Source organism: Nelusetta ayraudi, unplaced genomic scaffold, assembly GCF_046127955.1.
Source record: "Nelusetta ayraudi isolate G7.1 ecotype Tasmania unplaced genomic scaffold, CSIRO-AGI_Nayr_v1 ptg000092l, whole genome shotgun sequence".
NCBI classification, from domain to species: Eukaryota; Metazoa; Chordata; class Actinopteri; order Tetraodontiformes; family Monacanthidae; genus Nelusetta; species Nelusetta ayraudi.
In genome coordinates this window covers 4,526,618-4,543,596 of record NW_027466142.1, presented here as the reverse complement: position 1 = coordinate 4,543,596, position 16,979 = coordinate 4,526,618, and the positions used below count along the sequence as shown (strand labels likewise).

The following is a 16,979-nucleotide window of genomic DNA, read 5'->3' as shown; positions in this document are numbered from 1 at the left end:
GTGTGTGTGTGTGTGTGTGTGTGCGCGCCATTCAGCAGCGACTGGATGTTTTTTTTTTGCTCTTTGGAACAGTCCCCCCCCACCTCCCCCGTCTCTTTGGGTCAAGGCAGCCCGTCTCTTTATCAAGCCTCCGCTGTAAAAAGTCTGCCTCTTATCAGTCCCTCTATGCAAAACGCCACAGTCAATAACTGGGCCTGTTTATTGTCCCTGCAGATTGCCAGGGTGACTGCAGGCTCGCTCTCAGGGGGCCGACTGACACGGCCGCTCCTCCCGACGAGCAGCTCGTTTAATGATTGTCGTGTGCTGCCGATGACTTTTTTTTATATATATATATAAATATATATATACTGATGTAATAACTCACAACTTGAGAGGGACAGTAGGAAAGATTTTCCTTATCTCTCGGTTTTGTAGCGATGGTCGGTTTGGAGGTTCGGCCGTGACGTCACCGCAGCGAGTGTGTAGAGACAATGATACTCTTAGTTCTGCTTCTGATTCCCAACGCAATTTCTGTTCCCTTTACCGCTTTAAAAGCGGCGGCTGCTGCAAAAAAAACGTCCGTTTTTGCAGCAAGGGAGATTTTTTTTTTCCCCTCCTGAAAGAAAAGCGGCGATGTTGCGCGGCCAGCAACGTCTTGCTTCCGAAGTTCTGCGGCAGCTGGTTAAGCGACGCCGTCCCGGGCCCGAACACAGCGCCCCGTAGTAATCCCGGTTAATGTCTTCACTTCCATTCTCCTGCAGTGGGATTAGTGGGTCTCTCCATCCTGGAGGGATTAGCCTGGCAGCTTGGTGGGAGCAGGGCTTCTATGAAAGGATTGTGTAACCACAACAACAAGAGTCCCGGGCCAGTCGGTTGGGGGGCGGGGGAGGGAGCGGGGAGTAGGCGGGAGTTGAGTGGGGGAGATGGAGGACCAATCAGGTCTTAACGTCCACGCAGGCACCTGCCAGGAGGAATCCCCTCCGCTGAGCTCTCCGTCCTTTGCAGGTGCGACTGATTATTATGAGCATTAATAAAATACCGTGCCGGTGTCCTGACATGGTGACGTGTCGGTCCGATATTAATGCCGTAGATCCAAATGATGGCATCTGCAGTCAGTGGGGCACCTTCCATCGGCCATCTTTGAGAACCAGCGTCTCTCCTGCACCGTCGTGAAAGTTGGTTGAATCCTCTGCGCAAGTGCGCTAAGCTAATCTGCTCGACTTGCAGTCCCTCCTCCCTCCTCCCTCCTCCCTCTTCTCCCGCTCTGCTCGCTGCAAGAACAGCAGCAGGTAGGGAATGCCATTTTTCTCCTCTCCCCCCCCCCTGCCTTTTCCTCTCTATCTCTCCCTCCCTCCCTCCCTCCCTCTCTGTCTGTCTGTGCTGTTTTTCGCTCCGTCCCGGATGGGACGTGGCGGCGGTCCAGGTTGGCAAGAGCCGTGGAAGATTTGGCAAGAGCTTCCCCCCACCCCCCTCGCTCCGTCTCTCCCACCCCCTCACCACCGCCTCACTTTGTGTTATTATAGACTTGCAGAAAGGTCACATTCAAGATGAAAAGCAGGTCAGTCAGGAAAAATGTGAAAGCCTTTATGCTTTCTCATGGTATCAACATCAACTCTGCCCCCCCCCCCCCTCCACCCCGCCACTACCCTCCCTCCCGTCCCTCTCCCCCCACCTCTGTATCCTTTCTTTCTTCATTGTCTCTTTTGCTTAGCTCTCTCTCTCTCTCTCTCTCTCTCTCTCTCTCTCTCTCTCTCTCTCCCTCTCTCCCTCTCTCTCTCTCTCGCTCCCCCCACTCTTCCTCTCCACTCTCTGTTTACTCTTTGACTTGCCTGAGTGTGTGTTTGCGTCTGTGTGCTGGAGTATTAACAAGAGAGAGAGAGAGAGAGAGAGAGAGTGAGTGAGGGAGAGAGGGAGAGGGCTTGAGCGAGTGTGTACTCACTCATGCGTTTGTGCGTGCGTGCCTGCGCGCATGCTTGCTGCGATTCCTGCTGGCAGAGCGAGGCAGGGGGAGGGACAGACCAACAGAGGGAGGGAGGTAAAAAAAAAGAGATAGAGGAGAGATCAGAGCGAGCGAGAGAGAGAGAGAAACATAGCGCCGCCCCACAGTCCCACTTTCCTGTGGAAGTCTTCTCAGACCGAGCGCCATCGGGGGGGGAGAGAGGCTGAAGTGGCCCGACGGCGAGCGTTGGAGCTCGGGGACGGACGTACGTACGGACAGAGGGACGGAGGGGACAGAGGGAGGGTGGGAGGAGAGAGAGAGAGAGAGAGAGAGAGAGAGAGAGGGGAGGCCCAGGAGCATGTGCCGCTCGGGAGCGCGTCAACCCGACACCGGCTCCAGCGTCGCGCCAGCTGGCGGGGAGAGCGAAGCCGAGGCCGAGCGCCTCCTCCTCCTCCTCCTCCTTCTCCTGCGTCTTCGTCTTCTTCCACGTCGCGCGGCGCTGGCCAGCGGGAGGCCCCAGGGCCCCCAGGAGCCGCCAGCGTCGCCGAGCCGCCACAGGCACGTGTCGTCGCCGCCGCCGCCGCCGCTGCCGCCGCTGACTTACTTTTCTCCCCTCCATTCCCCCTCCCTCCTCCTCCTCCTCCTCCTCACCTGGTCGGCTTCTGGCAGGAGCTCCTCCTGCTGGAATAACGCGGCGCCGCCATTGGCCGCGAGGTCGCCACCTGCTCCAGTAACACCGCCGCCGATTGGATGCTTTGTAGATGCCGGGTGGGAGGGGGAAGTGTCGGTGGGGGGAGGGGAGGATCGGGGGTGGGTGGGGGGGGTGGATTTGTGCGCTCCTGTGATTGACAGGCTGCAACTGGGCCACCAAAGTGACCTTTGACTGCTAGTCAGCGCCGCGTCGCGACCGCCGCTCGTCAACAACCGTGAGCAGTTGCTTTTGTTTTGTTTTGGTTGGCTGTGTTATTTTTTTTTCCTCCTCTATTGTCTTTGCACTGTTGTGTTTACTGGGTGTGTGCCACGCCACACTCCCTTCTTCCTCCTCCTCCTCCTCTTCTTCTTCTTCTGCAGGGCAAATGCAAAAGGTTAATAGGCCTCAGTCACTTTTTCTTTTCCTTTCTTTCTCTCTCCCCCCCCCCCTCTCTTTCCTGGAGCTGCTGCAGCAGCAGGTCAGGCCGACTGCTCCGCTCCTCCTCGTAGAAGCTTTCCCTCGCTGTGCCTTCTGCCGGAGCGATGAATATTTTAACTGGGAAATCTCTTCTAATTTAACACTTGACAGGTTGTAGGTATGCGGCCGCTTCTCAGACGGCACCAGCAGCTTTCTTCAAATACTGGCCTCAGTGCGTTTTCAGCACGACAGTTAATTCAACAGTGTTGCTGTTGTTGTTTTAAAGTTTGGGTTACGTTGTCAAGCTGATGATACATTGCTACTTGGTAACGCGCCGTTCATCGTGTGGGTGTGTTTTTATTAGTTGTTGCTCAAGGACCGGCCTAATGTCGGACTCTCAGTAGCTCTGCACAAGTCGAGGCGAGTTCTGAAGGAGCTCTTACCCCCAACAGGACCTGCATTTTATGTTCGTTTGTGACTTTCGAGATGTCGGTTCAAGAGAAGGACCGCCTCTGTTCGGTTGACTGAAACTTTGGTCTTGGTGTTGTCGGAGGTTTTTTGTAAAATCAACAGGAATGCGACAGATTGTTGAGAATGTTTAACAGCTTGCAGGACAAGTGCAACACTAATGTTGACGCTGACCCATATGCTGTTTACTACTGCGCAGTGATTGTGGATAATGGGAAATGTAGAGAGGAGAATGTTGAGAGCCTGGTTGTTCAGGTCAGTCCATGTTTTTTTGGGATTAATCTTGAATGTTTCCGAAACATTTCCTGTGTATTAAGCACCTTAGTCATGGATCCTGGGTCAGGTTTACTGATGCTGGGCTGTGTTATAGACTTTTCTCAAACTTCAGTGTTCACTTGCGCTGGCATGAGGGAGGAGTAGTGGCACATTTTAGCGTAAATCCTCTGGAGATTGTACCTTCCGGCTTTGATAGCTTTACATTCACTTCTCCCTGCAACAGTTGAACTGACGGCACCATAAACCGACGGCCTTTCCCTCTGGTTATTGCCCTACTGCCTCCATTAAGTAATGAGATGCAGGGACCTCTGAACCCGCGTCCAAGGTTATCGCAAGAGGTGTTGGCCGCCTTCCTGTTAATAACGCCGCTCTCCTGACAACCCCTCGGAGAGGCTGTCCCGTTGCCAGGAGCTGTCAGCCTGGCACAGGAAGCAAGTCTGTGGCGTAAGCTGAGCCTCTTACAACACACGCCGCTAATGAGCTGCCTTTAGCTAACAGCAGACTCTTGGGGCGGAGAGCAAACTACGCTATCTATCCTCCTTACTTGGTTCCTCTCTCACACACACACACACACACACACACACCGACCTCTTTCTAAGTCTCTTATTTTAGCACCCACACACACACACACGCACACACGCACACTCTGAGATTGTGTGTGCGCGCGCACGCATGCTCATTGACACGTTGATCTATTGCAGCTTTGGCCCAGTGGGTGCCTGTAGACTCTTGTGTAAGGCACAATCATGTGGTCGACTGGGTAAAGAAGCAGGGTTTCCTGGAAATAGGTCGCATCAAAGTCAGCCTGCAAGTGACACAGAGTGACCTCAGTGGGGAGACTTAGTGATGTCACCGGGCGCATGAGAGTCGGCGGAGTGCGACTCCGGCTGCAATGTGGCTGCAAGGTCTCGAGTCGGTGCTTCCGCTTAAAACGGCGGCGTCTGTTCTGGTCGCGTCATCGTGCCGGATGTCTTTGGTCTTTGGTTTGCCCCGAGTCACTGCATCACATGTATCAAATCAGCAGTTTAAATGTTGATTGTGTCGAAAATGGAATGAAAACACATGGAGCCTTTGTGTTTTTTGACTAACCTTCTTTTTTTTTATTTTTTTATTTTTTTTTGCATCTTTTAATTCCAGGCCTCCTCCAGTATGGTCGGAATTGGTCTGCCATTGCCAAGATGGTGGGGTCGAAAACTGTGTCGCAGTGTAAAAACTTCTACTTCAACTATAAGAAGAGACAGAAACTGGATGAGATTCTGCAGCAGCATAAAATGAAATCTGTAAGCGCTGTTAAATTCTCACAGACAAATTCACTTCCATGTAACTATTCAGTTGTGTCACTTGTGCGCTACACGATTGATATTAATCGTGTCCTGCTCTCATTTGTTCAGGAGAAGGAGCGGAAGGCCCGGCGCAGGGGCAAAGCGCTTCAGAATGAGGAGGCCAGTGCCCCAAATTTTGCAGAGGAGGAAGAAATGGAAGGTTCAGGAGCCAGCGGCAATGAAGAGGAGGCTGCTGAAGATGGAGAAGGTACAGAAAACACAGAAATCCTGATGACAATGAGCAGGATAATAATACATTTCTTATGATTGGTGATGAGATTTTTGTTTTAGCCTTTTGAATTATTTTTTATTAATGCAAGAGTTTGACACCAATCTTGCAAAATTAAACGAATAAGTCTTTTTTTATTATCATCATCATTATTATATAAACTAATAGCATTTTTGTTTATTTTCTTGTTTTTTTTTTTTTATTATTTTTTTTTTTTTACCTTATTTTGGTCTTTAGCTAAAAATATTATATTACTGCATGGGTGATTCAGGTTGACCAAAGAAAAAAGTAGTATGAAAAGAGTAAAAGAGAAAAGAGTAGTTTGATTGTGTTCAACTTGTCTTCAGTTTTCAGAGGGTTTGTGTCTTTCTTTTATTCAGAAAAGGGTTCTGTTTCGGCAGAGCTGCTGCCTTCCTCACAGGTGTGACTTGTCTGACTCGTCTTTATCAGCTGATGTTATGGGGGCGAGACCAGCCTGTCATATCTGACAGGTGGCGGTGGTGGCGGTGGTGACGCTGCTACTACTGTGCTACTGTTACTGCTACTGTATTACCGTATATCAGAGGGGTCACCAAAGAACCAGGAGGAAATACGACATCAACACACCACTCAAACCACATACAAAACTATGACAGTTACCAGTACACCCCAAGGACAAAATAGAAGAAAGCAATAAATGCAACATCATATACAAAGTACCATGTCAGTCATGCTATTAAACATGCATCGGGGAGAAGGGGAGGAGCTTTAAAACACGGAGAAAAGAACATCAAAAAGAATGCGAGAGGGAGATGGAAAAAAAAATCCACAAGTCAGTCATAACCGATCCTTGTAAAAGGCCAAATCATATCAGGATTGATGGATCAGGGAGGCGATTGAAATAAGGAGATAAGGAACCCGGGGACAACGAACCAGGACGAGGGAGCCTACGTGCTCTCTCACACCTGGGGCAGCATCCTGGACGGGAGGCGTGACCGACCTGGCAAATCAGACAAGGTCGGTCACGCCCCCCGTAACATCAGCTGATAAAGACGAGTCACACATGCCAGCAAGTGAAACTCCTGAGGAAGGCGGTCGCTCCGCCGAAGCATGTCGAGGAAGGACAAACAGACGCCTTGTCTAAGCTAAAGAAAGACACACACCTACAAAGAACAGAATGAATGAGAAATATCAAAGAACTTGGTTTAATAGGTCAGACCATGTCTCCGTTTCCCCGTCTTACGCCAGGTGTTTCTCCTCTGTTTCTTTTTCCAGTGTTCAGAATTGATTTCTCTGTTTCTATGTTGTTCTACACTGATCTCAGATGATCAACTTGTCCCTCAGTCAAAAGAATGAAGGCTGTGACTATCTCACGGAGAAGACATCTCGCAAATTAAACGTCTGCTTAAGTGATTGACTGCCAACTGTTATGTTTGGCCCTGAGTTGCAGGCACTACAGTGCACTGTTGCCTCACAGTTCATTGTTGTAGGTTCAGTCCCAGACCTTCTTGTGTGGAGTTTGCCTGTTCCTCCCCGTGTCTCTCTCCCTGGGTACTGGTTATCATCCCGCATTCCAAAACATGCACAATAGGGCCTAACTGGCAACTCAACATTGTAGGTGTGACTGGCTGTTTGTCCATGTTGGCCCTGCAACTTACCCCGCCTTCACCCTGAGACAACCCAGTCAGACTCTAGCACTGTCATGACCCCCCAATGGGAATTTTTACTCCCTCAATCAATTTAAAAAAGCCAGAGTTTTATCTCAGCCCGTTTTTCTTTTTTTCTTTTTTCTTTTTTTTCTTTTTTCCATTTCCTTTTTTTTCTTTCATTCTATTTTCTTTTTCTTTTTTCTTTTTTCTTCTGATTATGATTCTTTTAACCAGACAGCCAAGCTGGTGGACTTTGTTTTCAGTACAGCGTAGTGCAGGTTCCAACATTTAAACACAACATAGTTATACATTCAGAAAGAAACACATTCAGACAAACACAAAGGAAGAAAATTGATTGCAATTGGGATAAAAATTGCTTCTGGAGCTGCTTGTTTTGGAGGAAATTGACCTGCAGCACCTGCTTCTTTTATTTGAAGAAGGAAATTTAAACAAAAAATAGAATGGGTTCCAGCAGAAAGACCTGTAAGAATGAGTAAATATTTTGTTTTGCTGATTGGCTCGAATTGTCTCTTTACCCAATCAGGTGGAGCCAACAACAGCTCGGACACAGAGAGCTTGCCGTCCCCGCACTCTTCAGAGGACAGCAAGGCCAAGGAGGACGGCAGCGGCAGGACCAAGTCGGGCCCCGCCGCCGAGCTGGCCGGGCCCGACGCAGGTCAAGCTGGCGACGAGAACCCTCCCGCCAAGGAAGACGCAGCCGTCAAGCAGGAGATCAAGACGGAGAGCGGAGAGTCCAGCAAGGAGCAGCAGCAGCAGCAGCAGCAACACGCAGCAGCAGCGGCAGCGGCCGCCGGCGAGGCCGCGGACAAAAAGCCTCCTGCGTCAGAGATGGACGATGTCAAAAGCTCTGCAAAGAACTCCAAAAAGGACCCGGCGACCAAATCGGGCTCCCATGGCGATAGTGACTCAAGTGCCACTTGCAGTGCGGATGAAGTGGAAGAGTCGGACAACACGGATAAAAGCAGGTTAGAGCACTGAACGAGTACAACGGATTGCGTCTAATGCATTGGATTTAACCCTTGCGGTGCCCATAGTCTGCGTGTCGGTTGCTGTTTTTGCGCTTTTCTCGCACTTGAGAGGCTGCTTTGTCGGCTGCTCGCCAACTTCCCATTCTTGACTGTACTTTCTTACGCGTTCACAAACACAACGGCGGTGTGGCCTCAAACGCCAACGACGCGCTAATTATTATCAATGCACGCCCTGCTGACGGAGAAAATTAAAACAAGAGCAACAAGAAAGCCTCTTGGAAAAAAAAAACACAACCGAAACAACAAAGCTCTTGCCAAGTCGTGATGGCCGGTGAGCAATTTTTGGAAGCTGCTGCGTCATGGTGGGAAGGCGCAAGTTGTTGTCTGGCACGTGCACACGCACGTGCACACGCGCCGTCTTCGGACAGAGAGACCTTGCGTCGTATAAAGAAGAGGATTTGTTCCAGCGCAGGGCTGCTGGTTTTCTCATGCTGTGGCTTTCGTAGGTGTCCTAGTTCTCTGGTTAACCACAGCAGACGTTGCAAAAACAAGAGTGAGGCTTTTGAAGTGTTACTAGTTGCTTAGCTACGCTGCACGGCAGTGCAGCCTTGTTTGACAGTTGGTGAGCCACTCGTGTGTTTACACCACAGGTTGCTCTTTTGTGTCAGCCCGAGATTATTTTTATTTTTTTTATTACTGCTTTATATGTGAGCGAATTTATAGCACCCTCTCAACAGTGCACACACGCACACACAGAAAAAGTGCGTGTCAAAGTGTGTGGGTGGAGTGATTAGTGCCGTTTGCTCGGTATTTGTTCATTTTTTTTCCATGACAGCAGACTACAAGTCCCTTGCAGAGCCAGGGAAAACGCTGCCTTTGAGCCAAAGCAAACAGTGGGGGGAGGGGGAGTCGGCCACTATTGTGTGCCTTTTAACTGATGAAGGTGACACGGCCATACATTTTTACCCCTAGAATTGATTTCCACCGTCTCGGGCCGCTGAATGAAAAGTTTCCACATGAGTGCTCGCAGTAGAAAAATTCCTTCACTCGTCGGCAAAACGCACTGGGAAAAAAAACAAAAAAACGGTACATTTTAGATGAAGGTGTGGTGCTTTTGAGAGTAATCTCTGTTTTTTATGTGTGTGCAGAATAACGTCTCCACGGCCGAGCCTGCTGAACTATGCCCACGATGGGGTCATATCTTCACCACTACAGAAGCCAATGGACCTGAAGCAGCTTAAGCAGAGGGCAGCTGCTATACCACCTATTGTAGGTTCACTGTGACATGTGTCCTTGAATACTTTTTTGTCATTTCTGACATTGTTTCTCTCTCCTTTTCATCATTTGAGGTACCGAAGGAAAAAATTCTCTCTTTTTCTTTATACATATATTTAATTTTTAAAAGCAATTAGCTTGAAAACTTCTAAGTCCAGCTCAGTGAATTGGAAAAGTTCAGGTGTTGAACATCATGAGTTTATTATGGGACCCATTTCATAAGTGTTCAATATGTGCACCGCCTGTGACGCGGCACACGTCAACTGGGTGTGCCGCGTCACAGCTGGGTGTGAGCATATTCCAAGCCGCAAAATGACTTCTCTTAGGGAGTGAACAGCATGGCTCAACCTCAAAGCAGAAAAAAAACCCCACTAAATATAAAATCTTGCTCTGTTTCTATACATTCTGTCAAAATTCTGTGACAATTTGATTTCATTTTTTTTCAACATGAATTGCCAAAATTATTATTGATCCCAAATTTTTTTGGGACACCCTGTAATAAATTATTTCATTCTTGCATTTATGCCCCATGATACTCATCTGCACAGGCATGCGGTTGTGGAAAAAAGTTTACAGACGCCCTTAGATTTTTACTTGATCCCAATTATTGTCCCAATCATAGCATCTTTCTTTGTGTTTCAAAAGGTTTGGTTGCACCAGAGCCACACAAACAAATAGAAATGATTTTGTTGTTTGTTGTTAATAAGACAAAAGAAGAAAACATACGAGTGGAAGGGCAGCACGTGGGCAAATGTTGGTGACTGCACTCAAATCTGCTGCTCTTGAAGACTCCCTACTGACTCTTAGGGCCGCAGTCGCATTCACCAGACACTGTGTATGCATGTGGCCAATGGCTCACCTAAACACCACACAATGGGGGTGTGATATTCACTCTGTCTCGTCTCAACCCCAGATGCCAGAAGCCTCCATGCAGGGCAGTCACCACAGTGGGGGTGCCAAGGCAGTTCTGCCTCCGCATGCGCTGGCGCTGTACCAGCAACAGATCACCATGGCTCACGGAGAGTCGTCCCAGGAGATCAAGCAGCAGCAGCAGCAGCTGCAGCTGGCGGGCCAACCTGGCAAAGCGCTGTCCTACAACCCGCAGATGGAGAGAGACAGCAGCCCTCGGGTTCGCCCTCGCAGCCCCTCAAACGACAAAGACGGTAGTGACACATCAGTCCCATCATTAGATATACACGTGGTGTTTTAGTACATGTTTTGTTGTTTTTCTGCCGGCAGTTGGAATAATCACTCTTTAAATGTGAGGTGAAGGAACAATAATCTGATTATAACGTTATAAAATGTATATTTCTAGCTGTTTTAGGCCCGCGTGTTCTGACCTTGAGCAGTGCAGTGTTCAGGGAATTCAAAGTGTTTCTGGGGCATCTGTTGGGGAGGGAGATAATAAATGATCTTCTGCTGCTATTGACTCGGCCAGGAGTAGTCTAGTTCAGCATGACTTCATATCTATGAGTAATGTGTGATATTCGGGCCATGTGTAACCGTTGTGTGAGCAGCTGTGTATGCAGCTTAACAGGTTCAGACATAAACAAAATAAATTAGTCAGTCAGATCCCAGGAACAAGAAACGGGTCAAAATGTCATTTCTGGTCTTGACAGCTTTCATCATGAGCAACAACTTGTCTTGGAATCTTTGGAATAATAGTGGGAAAACAATTGAAGCAGTAACAATATCAGACCTGTCTAACTCTTGGAGCCTGTTTTTTTTTGTTTTTAGTTTTTTTTGGCTGTAAATGTGCTAATCTTCCCACCTTCTGCCGGCTTCAGTCCAACCTTGCGTCATTGTTCTGGGTTTTAAAAAAGACCTCCATGTAGATTTTTGTTTTTAGTAATTTAGCCTGTGTGTTTCTGTTGCTGCAGACAAGGCATACTCACCACATAGCGAGGCCAAGAAGCAGACGCTGGGCCCGGATGATCTGAGAACCTCCAGCATGGGTCGCCCAGTTCTCTCTCCGTACCCCATACCTCTAAGAGACATGGCCAAAATTAGTCATGAACAGCACATGCTGCACTTGAACTGTGAGTTTTCCCCCATGATCCTTTCTCTTTTTTTCCCAAACGATGTGCTTTACAAACCTGTAAAAAATGCATTCTGGGAGAAGTAACCCAAAGCTAATATACCTCCAAACTACTGCATTAATTGTGTGCTTTTCGAATGGAGTGGCCACTGAAAGCACTTTCTGTTACATATCATCTTCATTAATGCATTGCAAAATAATGTTTCCTACTCGGAACGGAGTCAGAAAACCTTCTGAATGTGTTCCTGTGGCAGTGGTGGCACAACAGAGGAAAAACAAATTAGCCAGAGATTTATTCAGATAGTCTCACAAATTCTTTATTTCATCCGGAAGCATTCAATTGGATATCATCATCGTTTGATGTTGGCAGTGATATTTTAACCCTGCTGTGCAGATCAATCATTGAATCAACTCTCACCTTCAGTACTTCATTGTGGTTATGCAACATAAAACAAACATCTCCTGCATTGTTAATGAGACCGGCAAAATAACCGGTTCATTGGAACCAGTAGCAAATTTAACTGTGACCTCAATAACAGTTTGGTGGGAAATTCAAATCAAAATCAAATAGAATTGTGATCGTCTTAGGAAGAGGAAGCCGACCATTCACACACACCAGCTGCATTTCCATTACCCCTAAAATCGCACAAAGCCTAAATATTGCAATAAAAAAAATGGTATTGGAAATGCCTAAAATTCAAAAAACCTCTCAATATATGGCTAAAAGGTTTTTATGCTCTCATGAGGTAGTTTTTCCAGACGTATCAATATAGAGGTATATCGCAAAAGTGTCATGCAAACACTTTTTCCGCATTTACACGTCAACGGATGTGACCAGTTCACTTCAAGTGGAAATGGTGCGTTGCTTTTGGAGGAGGACACAGATGTGAACAAACAAAAACAAACGTAATTCTCATGAGTCTTGCGAAAATTACGGCTCCTGCGTTTCGCACCATTCAGTGGAAGCACCTGCAAATCGCAATCGTACTTCGCCGAAATTTTTTAGAAATATCGCTTTTATTTTGCGAAAAACTTTAATGGAAACACAGCTACTGACACATTCATGGTCAACAGGTGGCGCACAGCCAGCAGTGTTTGACTAGCTCTCTGACCCACTGCTGGGCCACTAAAAATGTCCCCTGATCTCCTGGTCTGTCGTCTGCAGCGTTCCAGCAGAGCGGCCACCCCTCGCTTCCTGCTCTGCCACAGGACAGTGGAAGGCTGGCAGCAGTGAGGCCCCTCACCATGCCAGAGCCCCCGCCACTCATTTCTTCTTCCAAGCCTGGAGGCTCTATCACACAGGTAGAAAATGATACAAGCAACAAAAAAAAAATCCCCAAAAATAATATTTTATCTGGTAAACTACACATGAAAGCACTATAATTCTTCTTCATCAGGGCACTCCGGTGCAGTTGCACAGTCCTGCTCATGGGTTGGACCATGGCAGGATGTCCTCCACTCAGATGGGGCTGCCATGGATGGATCAGAGGAAAGTGGGTGAGTGGAGCTCTTGAGAGGGACTGACACACTTCACTATATCCTACATCTCATCATCATTTTGCCTTTTTTTTTTTGCTCATTTTCTTCCTTCCTCACACCCTCTGCAGCAGGTCCTTACCCTGTGGTGAAGCAGGAGCAGCTGTCTCCTCGCAGTTCATCCTCCCAAGCCGACAACCCTCATGACAGTGGACGTGGTAGGTGGCTCACGTGCACTTCTCTAAATACTTGTGGGGGCTTGTTTTAATGTTTTCTTTTGTCCCGTGTGGTGGGTCAACCATGACTCCACCTCTTGAGTTTTATGACATTTGCAGGGAATTTAGCATCACAAGTTTTTTTTTCTTCCAGCTTTTCCACTTTTTGTCATTTTTATCAAATTTGTACACATTTGAGAAGCCAGACGCATGTAAAGTCTGATATCACACATGACAAAGGTTCTACTTCCGGGTCCAAGGGCTTCCCTTTTTTTGTCTGTCAGAGTAAAAAGGGGACAGACTTTAAGTCACTATTATTTCTTATTTTGCGTCGTTTTATCACTACTACACAATCATTCGTAACAGTAATAAGGTAATTTTTTTTGCCTCACACGGGACACAACTCTGTGGGATATTGAACAAACGGGAGCCGCTTTGCGGATGGTTTTGGAAATAAGAGAACGTGTCATGCTGACGTGAGGACTTAACAGCCGGATAAAGAGTAACCTAGCATGACAGTAGCTTGAAAGCAGTCAAGGACAGACTTCACAACAGTTTTCTTGGAAAATCAATTGGAAGATCTGTCCATTGATACTGATCTTTTCTGATGGAGCCTCAGAGGAGATGAGGAATGTAGAAACACTAAACTGTTTTCAGAGTTGTAGTTTTGTGGATTTGAACCGTTTTGAATATATATTTTGAATGGAACTATATAAGAGATTATGTCTATTTGACTATGGCCATCTTCTATTTGTTTCTTTTAATTTCAACTACTAATACTTTTTTCCCTTTTGATCCTTACAGCTGCAATTCCTGCAGTTCAGGGTGGAAGCATAACTAAAGGCATCCCAGGAACCAGGATCCACTCAGATTCCTTGATTTCTCACAGAGGCGGTTCCATTACTCAGGTTAGCTTTACTGTTAGTACCTCTTTTTTCATTCCATTTCATTTCATCGCTTTATTTTGAACACAAAAGCAAAAGTATAAAAAAGAAACATATTCAAACAAAATTGCAGTAGTAAGAACAAAAGTCATTCGGGAGAAAAAACAAAATTAGGATTGTGTTTAAAAAGGAGCAAGAAGAAGCAACGCCTTATTAAATATATGATTCATAGAATATATAAAATATAATTAAACATAATCATTTAATACATGTAATATGTAATATTTATCTACAGAACACAACAAATAATCATATCCTCACATGATATCTATCAAAATATATTTTTTTATTTATTTTTGAATTGTGGGATTGTATTGCTTTGTTTGATTTCTTCATCTAATTATTGCCACAATCTACCAACTGACGTGCACGTACTTTTGAAATTATTGTTGACAGAAACCTCCTTAAAATGAAGTTTACGGCCTCAAATTATATTTTCCATCTCATCAATATTCACATGCTGAAAGGCAGTGAATTATTTCTTGATTCAAATATAGTGTGTGCCCTTACAATTTGACCAGATCCATAAATTTGATGATTTGTGCCTTTAAAAGCAGTGCATCTGTGTTCTCGATGCCAAACAATATTTATTGTCCCCGCTGCTCCTTTTTGCAGGGGGCGTAACTTTTATAAGGTGCTCTTGTGTTGCCCCAGACTTCGACACAGTAATTCAGATACGGTAATAAAAGTGTGCAACACAGAGTGTAAGGTCTCATGATTTTTGTGGATGTGATTTAGTTTTACCTAAAATTCCAGGGCCTTTTGCTATTTTACCACACAGATGTTTGATGTGAGGTTTCCAGCAGAACTAGTCCAATACAACAAATAATGTACTTTCACATTGCTGCATCATCATTTTTAATTTTTTTTTATACCTTCTCTCTTTGCCTTGCCGCTTAACCTTTGGCTCGCTGACATGTAAGAAAAGCAAGCATTTGATGAAAAAAAAAAGACAATGATGAATGAATCAATGCAAAATGGCCCTCAATCTCTTACTTCTAGCCCTTATTTTAAACTACTTAACAAATAAAGCTGCCATTTAGTTCCAGTTGATCAAAGACAGACCTTAATCCATGCAAATTTGCTGTTCGTCACAGCCGGACGTGGCTAAGGGTAAACCTCTGATCTTTGTTGACAATTGTATTGACTGATTAACAGTGCAATCAGCACATATTAGTTTGTACAAGAGTTAAACAGATAGGATTTTTTTTTTCCCCCCGCAAACATGACTTTAACACTTCCTTATCAGCATTTATTATGACTTTTTAGGTCACTCTATGGCTTTGGTTACGTGACATAACCTGCACTTAGTCAGCTATTATTGAGTGCAAGCAAAAGGGTTGCCAGGATACCCCGCACACAAACAAATCTATTGGACAGCTGCAATGGAAAATCTGAAAGAAATTTAAGTACCCTAACAGTAATTACCAATGCAACATCCGTCTCTCCTGCAGGCTAATAACCCACACCCCTTTTGATTATGATGACATTGGTTTTTAGCCTACACGACTAACCCCTTTTTGTTGTCTTACATTTGTCCAAGTGATATGCCACCTGGCCCCTCTGTGCTATTCCTCTTTGCTTTGTGTGCTTTTGACCACAGAGAGCTCAAGTTTCATGCGAAAAGCCAAGTGCCATGGCTACATGACTGACATGAGCTCATCTATGAGTGACCCTGTTGCCCAGAGCAACTGGTGCACGCTGCATCCATCCTCTTTCATTTGTCTGTTTATACTGGAGTCTTGGGACCAACTGATATGCCAACTGAAGAAATAATCAGTGTTGAGAAATCTTCTTTTTTTGTTTTTCAGATTGTATCGTGTGTGTTTGCAGTACTGCCAGTAGCCTATCCACGATGCTGATAGAAATATAAGACACAGCCTCTCTCCCCAAACTGAACTCGTCTGCCCCTTACATTCATTAGTGCCAAGAACCGACAAGAAATGCATTTGAAAGAGAGCTGAACATCCCACTGACCAACTGTTCACGCTCACTGTTCAGCAGTAGTAAAGCATTGCTCTTCTTTGGAGCACAGTGATATAACTCATGCTTTTAACAGTTGCACTGATGCCTCTGCCGGGACCACTCATTTGTCTATATTTGCATTTTGTTTTAGTTGTGTATTTCTATGCTCTTTTTGGGCTACAATTTCAGCTTTAATTTATATTTTGACTGCAGTCAAAATCAGTGTGTTGCTGCACTTTATTTTGACTCTTATGAAGAGAAAATAAGAGTTGCTGAACTCTGACCTAATACTGACTCTTTTATTTTTTAGTGCTGTATAAGATTTGTTCATTGTTTTTGTTTTTTTGATTTTTTTTTATGTTTTCGATCACAGGGGACGCCAGCTGATGTGCTGTATAAGGGAACAATTGCTCGTCTGATCACAGAAGACAGCAGCAGCCGAGCCGAGAGGGAGCGGGATGAGGTTCTCTCCAAAGCCCATGTTGTTTTTGAGGGCACAAGTGCGCAGATTCTTTCATATGACCGTGAGTACATCCATCCATCAGACGTGTTTTTGGAGTGAAATGTTTTGTTGGTGAGTTTGACAACAATATTGTAATGTACCATTATCTTATTACAGTGTTGTTGGGATTACTCCATAAAAGTAATCCAACTACTTATTACTCCTATCAGTAGTATACTGATACTTACTGATACTAATACTACATTAGTGTGTGTATAATAAATATATGTGTGTGTGTGTGTGTGTGTGTGTGTGTGTGTGTGTGTGTGTGTATGTATATATGTATGTATATATATATATGTATATGTATATATATATATATATGTATATACACACATATGTAATATTTTGCAAGACATTTTTATCTTGCAAAATATTTTGGAAAAGTAATGGAATTGTTATTTGATAAAGTTATTATGATATAATTACCAGTTTTGCCTCAGTAATCCCGTTTCATTACTTTACTACTGTAATTAAACTACATTCTGAGTAACAATTACTTAGTAATAGATGACTTGCCAACGCTGCCTTATTCTATCTGAAACTTTTTTAATAAAGCAACAAATGGTGAAGTTTCAGCAAGCATTATGTTCTGATTTGGTGCGGTGCGCTGCAGCTTGGGTCGC

At 45.4% G+C, this 16,979-nt stretch overlaps 1 protein-coding gene across 6 annotated transcripts in view; it reads left to right on the top strand.

The window, feature by feature from the left end:
• The window catches only part of ncor2 (nuclear receptor corepressor 2), an 88,703-nt gene that overhangs the window by 55,648 nt on the left and 16,076 nt on the right, over positions 1 to 16,979 (top strand). For 4 of the 6 annotated variants that reach the window (XM_076047163.1, XM_076047162.1, XM_076047161.1 and 1 more), the window contains exons 18-28: positions 4,908 to 5,050; positions 5,162 to 5,300; positions 7,494 to 7,935; positions 9,087 to 9,207; positions 10,127 to 10,376; positions 11,094 to 11,252; positions 12,417 to 12,553; positions 12,649 to 12,748; positions 12,859 to 12,945; positions 13,747 to 13,850; positions 16,225 to 16,375. In XM_076047163.1, the coding sequence (XP_075903278.1) occupies positions 4,908 to 5,050; positions 5,162 to 5,300; positions 7,494 to 7,935; positions 9,087 to 9,207; positions 10,127 to 10,376; positions 11,094 to 11,252; positions 12,417 to 12,553; positions 12,649 to 12,748; positions 12,859 to 12,945; positions 13,747 to 13,850; positions 16,225 to 16,375 (1,833 nt within the window). The remainder of the gene's footprint in view (positions 1 to 4,907; positions 5,051 to 5,161; positions 5,301 to 7,493; positions 7,936 to 9,086; positions 9,208 to 10,126; positions 10,377 to 11,093; positions 11,253 to 12,416; positions 12,554 to 12,648; positions 12,749 to 12,858; positions 12,946 to 13,746; positions 13,851 to 16,224; positions 16,376 to 16,979) is intronic. The other 2 variants (XM_076047164.1, XM_076047160.1) reach the window with 1 other exon arrangement.